At 39.3% G+C, this 6,320-nt stretch overlaps 1 protein-coding gene across 1 annotated transcript; it reads left to right on the forward strand.

Moving 5' to 3' along the window:
* Nucleotides 1–2,583: 2,583 nt before the first annotated feature.
* LOC103510864 (U3 small nucleolar RNA-associated protein 6 homolog) lies at nucleotides 2,584–5,702 on the forward strand. Its single transcript, XM_026824810.1, has 6 exons — nucleotides 2,584–2,882; nucleotides 3,255–3,396; nucleotides 3,838–3,981; nucleotides 4,480–4,620; nucleotides 5,001–5,109; nucleotides 5,527–5,702. Exons 1-6 carry the CDS (start codon nucleotides 2,791–2,793, stop codon nucleotides 5,700–5,702), a joined length of 804 nt encoding a protein of 267 aa, XP_026680611.1. The 5' UTR covers nucleotides 2,584–2,790.
* The last annotated feature ends 618 nt before the right edge of the window (nucleotides 5,703–6,320 follow it).

The following is a 6,320-nucleotide window of genomic DNA, read 5'->3' on the forward strand; positions in this document are numbered from 1 at the left end:
GCTTTCGCATTACTTCAAGGCACATACTTTTACTTCCATGCCTATCCAAGAACGGAAAATTTCGGTCAGAAAATTTCCGCCCTGCCCGGGATTCGAACCCAGTACCTTCAGTATGAGAGTCAGTGCTCTTGACCACTCCGCCACAGAGGTGGGCGCACATTTACCCTGCAGTGCAATTCTCCTAAACAAAAATGGACGCGACACAAAGGATCAAGAAGGGACCGCCTAAATAATAAATACCCCAGGGATATTTTTTTTGAAGAGGTTTGATAGAGGGAACTGTAATTGCTAGGGTCTTATCGTTCCGAAATCAAAGAGAGAAGGATAACAGGATAGGGGAAAGCCAGCCGTTCCGAGAACGAACATACCCTGGGGAAAAATGAATGGGTAAAAGGCAGAGCGGACCGAGTCCAAAAATCGACTTTCTGAGTTATCTATATCTATATCGTTGGAAAGAGCGCGAAAAGATCTACTTTATATTATATTGGTCGCGAACTTCACTTTAGTGTTGTATTGAAATGAGAGCAAAACAAAATTGCTATCTCCATTTAAACTTTGGCTAGTTCTAAACTGTGACTAAAAAATGGAATCTCAAAACGCTTTTTTTTTGGACTTGGTCCGCTCTGCCTCTTAGCCATTCAAATAGGTATGGATAAAGTGTTTTACTTACGAAAGTAAGGAGGAGGAGGAGGAAAGGGAAGGAATAGAGAAAAAGGAAGGGATAGGAGAGGCAGGGCCGGTATCACTTGCGGGGGGAGAAAGAGACACGGGGCCGAGGAGGAAGATGAAATAGTCTTGGACTTGGTCTGCCTCTTAGCCATTCAAATAGGTATGGATAAAGTGTTTTACTTACGAAAATAAGGAGGAGGAGGAGGAGGAAAGGGAAGGAATAAAGAAAAAGGAAGGGATAGGAGAGGCAGGGCCGGTATCACTTGCGGGGGGAGAAAGAGACACGGGGCCGAGGAGGAAGATGAAATAGTCTGTCGGGAGGAGGGGGGAGAGGCTTTTTAAAAAGGTGCCTAAAAAAAGAACAAAGAACACACAAGAAAATAATAGAAATTAAAAAAAAAAAAAAGATACAGAGAACTGTAACTGCTGAGGCCAGCCACTCACTATCACTGATCAGGTCCGTCTGTCAGGTCTACCTGATACCTGGTGACCACACACACTATCAGGTAGAGCTGACATGTACGGCTGAAAAGGTCCGTCTGTCAGGTCTACCTGATGAGCACATACACTATAGTGAGTGACTGACCTAATGGTTATGAGGTTTGTGTGAGAAAACAAAAATGAACAGTTAAAAACACACAGAAAAGAGGTTTGATAAAGGGCTCTAAGGTTTTATCGTCTCAAAATCAAAGAGAGAAGACAGGATAGGAGAAAGTTAGTCGTTACGAGAACAAGCATTGTCCGGACAGGATAAAATCCGCCCCGGGCGGGAATTGAACCCGCGACCTAGCGCTTACGATGCAGACGCGCTAGGTACCAACCAAGCTAACAACCAGGCTGGAGAAAATGAACAGTTAAAAACAGCCCCACAAAAACACAAGATTCTCCATGGAGGAAACAAATGGAGGAAATTGTGTTGTCTAGAAATGATGTACATTAAAGAAGCTGTAGATATAAAAAATTCCATAAATTGTTGTTTTCAAATGCTCGGAGTTGACTATTAGGTCAACTTCTTAATTTTTATTACTTTTGTAGATTTGTCGTAAATTTCATTAAACTTGACTGTTTCATTGTACAAACTTTCAGCTGTTTCAAAATTTTCAATAATACCATCCCAATTGTATCCACCTATTAATTCATTTATTTTTTCTTCATTCGTACACTTTATTTCTATAATTTCATTTTCTTCAAATGTATTTATATTTTCTATTACCTGTACCTGAATAATAATATTACTTTTCTGTACCTGAATAATAAATAAAGCACTGTTTATACTAATACTTACTCGTCATCTTTCTCCGTCAGGTCTATCATCAGCTCCCCCTTGAGTTCCATCACTTTCGTCTTCAGCTCGGTGGAATCCTCCATGTAATTCTTGGCGCTCGACACAATATTGTCCATATGGACTCCGCTGTGAAACTCGAGATCGTGACGAATGCGATCGATCCACACGTCTGTTTGGGGGACAGGGGAAGCGAAAGGGTTAAATTGATTTTTTTTTTCTTTCCATTAACTAGGTTTTTCTTTTCTTATTAGGTTTTATTATAATATTGTGAACATACTATGTATACATCCACAATAAAATATATATTGATTGATTACTTTTTTTTATAATTAAGTATGTAACTTAACAAAATTATATCAATAAAGAGGTGCTCTACTGTTGGTATAATGTCACAATCTAAGCTCAGAGTCTAAATAAAGCACTTATACACACACGACACGATTTTTTTTCCACACAACTGGGAACTCTTACCCAAGTGATGTACTGGTTCACACCGAGCTTGTCCTTTTCATGCGCCTTGTTAGCGGTGACACAAAAGTGTGTGTGTACGCACCTTGAAACTGGAGCATCGTGCGAAAAGGCTTCTTTATAGATCGATCAGCATGAGCGCCAAATTTTAAAAATTGAAATTTCGTTTCGAAAACTGGAAAAGGAAAAGTAAAGAAGGAAGAAAAGAAGAAATAGAAATTTCAAGTCCCGTTTTAATTTTCCTGGAAACTCCTGAATCCTGTGTAAATCTTCTGTTCTTCACTACATGGTTTCTCTTTTTGAAAACTGTGACAGTTCCAATTGACCGTTAGTTATCCACTCCTGAACTCCATTGATCTACCTCTACCATGGCCGAGTCCGTGCAAGCATGTGAGGAGGTGTCACAAGAATTGTACCATGCCATTGTGAAAAGCAAACTGCTCAGTGTGCAAGAGATCAAGTAAGTTATTATTATTTAGAAGGTACAGTTTGCTAAGTAATAACATTTTCACTTACCATGTAGATGGTCCCAGGTGCTATTCCTACCTTATGACCAAAATTACAACACCAGCATATCCAACTGTTTGGAAGCTTGAAGCCTGATGTACCCCGGACATAAATCTATTGGCTTAAAGACACTGTGGCATTAAACCATGCTCACTGTGTTTAGAGTTGCATGTATCTCTGTTGTTAGGAGAAAAACAAAATTTGGTACTTGTTCAGGAGTTACGTCAATGAAACTTACCTATCTATTTACTTAGTATAAAGTTTGTATACATGAAAAGTACTAAATAATAGATACTTTCATTTTTTTTTTATTTTTTTTTCTCAGGTTATTGGCAGTTAAAAGAAGAGCGTTTGAGCAAGGAATCAAAATGCCAAGTAGTGATGCTGAGGAGCAGTACATACGCTATATTTCATATGATTGGGACCTGATGGAAATGATTCAGCGAAGGAGAGATAAAGCAGAAGAGGTATGTTGGTACTTTTTTAGGTTTAGATGGTTTAGGAAAGAACAGAAAGGAAACAAATTAACTAAGTATGTGGCATTTTGAGATTTTGATAACACACCTTATTTGTTTAACTTAGATGGTTTAGGAAAGAACAGAAAGGAAACAAATTAACTAAGTATGTGGCATTTTGAGATTTTGATAACACACCTTATTTGTTTAAAAATCTGCCTTGGGTGGGAATCAAACCCATGACCTAGCACTTACAAGGGAGGAGCACTGCTACCCTCCACCTTTATGAGGCACTCTAAATTTGAGATTGTTGTTTGGAATTTCAGATGGATCCTGAACGGTTGAATAGAAGTCGGAATGTTGCCATGATGTTTGGGAACAACATCAATCATCTCTTCACCTTTATGAGGCACTATGCATGTCTAAATTTGAGATTATTGTTTGGAATTTCAGATGGATCCTGAACGGTTGAATAGAAGTCGGAATGTTGCCATGATGTTTGGGAACAACATCAATCATCTCTTCAAGGACCTTCTCGATAGATTTCCGAACAACTTGAAGAACTGGGCCCTGTACCTTGATTTTTGTCGGAAAATGGTGGGTCATAGGGCAGTCATAATAGCACTTATACATAATTTGCCCATCATAATAACCTCAACAGAATGGAATGAAAAAAATGGAAATACCTATAAAGGTAGAAGTAGAATACACTACCATCAGATCATGTCACATGAGCACATGGGGATTCAGAAAGATGTACCTAGGTAGTTCAAAGTTTTTTCATAATACTGTAGGTAATCTCATTTAGGACAGCCACATTACTATCACATCACATGAGCTCACATGACATGATCAGGAGTATTGTTTTATTTTTGCTGTCAAAGATCTCAGAGATTTTGAGGATGGGATATCATTTGTACAAACACCATGAACAGCTGATGACAATTTGGTGCCATTAGGATAATAGGCTACAGAGCAAAAAAAGTGACATTGTACCCATTTAACCCCACCAGACCATATGTGCCCTCTGGGCTTTTTGTGTATGAAGTAAATTGAAAATATAATTAAGTTTTTCCATGCTCTGTTTCCGTTCAGAAAATGCACAAAGCTTCCTTTGACCTAGTGGAGAAGCTGATCAAGATCCATAGTGACAAGCCGATAGCATTTGCTTTTGCAGCCGAGTGGACTCTCATGAGGAAGCACAGCTATGAGTTGGCTCGCACATATCTCCTCCAGGTAAGATAAGTCTTCCTTTCGGAATCTGAGACAATTTTTCCTCTTCTGAAGCCCATTTCCCTGTGTTTTAAAGGAAAATATGGGGATTAAACACTAGATGGAGTGTTAGCACCTATACTAAACATAGAGTGAACTGTATAACTGTATCTGCTAATAATTATAAGGTCTTATGGTTCCGAAAGTAAAGAGAGCAGGAAAACATTTATAGGAGAAAGCTGAAGACGGTACCCTGTACATTTCATTCTATCTTGTTTGTTCTATTAATTTATTCCAAATAGAACTGTGCATCACTTGCGTACAAGAAGGGCTGACCCCAACAGTTACCGCTGATCAGGGAAAAGGTGAGGGAGATATAATTTATTCTATTGTATTGTATACAGGGTCTGCATAGTCATCGAGATAGTCATGATCTGTACTTGGAGTTGTTGAAGAATGAGCTGGAGTTCACCACCATGTTGAAACAGAAATATGCCTCTGAGGACGCAGCAGGTAAGTAAGGTGTCATATACAACTTTGTTTTTCTAATCCAGAGATCAGTCGAAATTCGGAAATTCCTAGCTGTTAAAAAGATAAAGGGTTACTTCTGGGACATACTCTATGTGTATCGAGATGTTTGATAAAATGGGCCAAGCAAGTAGAGGAGCACTGTTATTTTTCAAGTTTTCTTCCATCCCCTTTGCTCTTTTTGGCTCCAATCTTTTTTCTTTTTTTTCTTCTTCTTCTTCTTTTTTTTTACATTGAAAATACATAAATGGAGATCTTATGTTTTATGCTAAGGATGCCAAATAAGGTCAAATTAATTGTCCTAATTCCCATTATCCAAAGAAAAACAAAGGAGATGTAAGCGCTCCTCTAATTGCTTCATGCAATGTATTTACCACTTTGTCCTTTCTATTCTATGCACAGACAAGGATAATCTCAAGGACGATCTGATCCGAGGTGTCAACTGTAAGCTGGTGTATGAGGATGCTCGTGCCACGCTCGGCATGAACTCAAAGACCGCGCCCCTGTACAAGAGCATGGTAGAAATGATGAAGAAATATCCCTTCACTCGCGAGTTTCAGACGGACATAATAAGGTAAGAACAATGCTCCCCTGTACAAGAGCATGATAGAAATGATGAAGAAATAACCATTCACTCGCGAGTTTCAGACGGATATAATAAGGTGAGAAAAACTCAGCTTCCATGTTGTAGTGGTCACTGCGCCCGTCTTGCACGCTGGAGACCAGGTTTCGATTCCCGGCTTGGTCAAAAAAATTGATTTCGTGACTGGCTGTTGTGGAGCCCACTCAGCGTTGTGAGAACAATTGAGTAGCTACTTTAATCGAGTAACGACCAGTGGCGGCATTACCAGTGTAAATTGATGACCCTTGCACGCTGGAGACCAGGTTTCGATTCCCGGCTTGGTCAAAAAAATTGATTTCGTGACTGGCTGTTGCGGAGCCCACTCAGCGTTGTGAGAACAATTGAGTAGCTACTTTAATCGAGTAACGACCAGTGGCGGCATTACCAGTGTAAATTGATGACACGAATAGATGAAAATTATTGCTAAACGAGGCACTTAATAGAATAGAATATACCTACCTTGTTTATCCTGCCAGAATGAGACTGAAAAGTCCCTTTACTCCCGCAGTCTAAACAAGGTCTTATATCCCCCAAAAATCAGTTTTTTGGCTTTATGGCTCTCTGGACAAAATTT

The sequence above is a fragment of the Diaphorina citri genome, unplaced genomic scaffold (genome assembly GCF_000475195.1).
Source record: "Diaphorina citri unplaced genomic scaffold, Diaci psyllid genome assembly version 1.1 scaffold652, whole genome shotgun sequence".
Taxonomy (NCBI): Eukaryota; Metazoa; Arthropoda; class Insecta; order Hemiptera; family Psyllidae; genus Diaphorina; species Diaphorina citri.

Excerpts from the sequence above, each read along its gene's own strand:
- LOC103510864 (XM_026824810.1), top strand. The coding sequence starts at position 2,791 with ATGGCCGAGTCCGTGCAAGCATGTGAGGAGGTGTCACAAGAATTGTAC. Across the intron at positions 3,397-3,837 it reads GGAGAGATAAAGCAGAAGAG|ATGGATCCTGAACGGTTGAA; the intron begins GTATGTTGGTAC and ends TTGGAATTTCAG. Across the intron at positions 3,982-4,479 it reads TTGATTTTTGTCGGAAAATG|AAAATGCACAAAGCTTCCTT; the intron begins GTGGGTCATAGG and ends GTTTCCGTTCAG.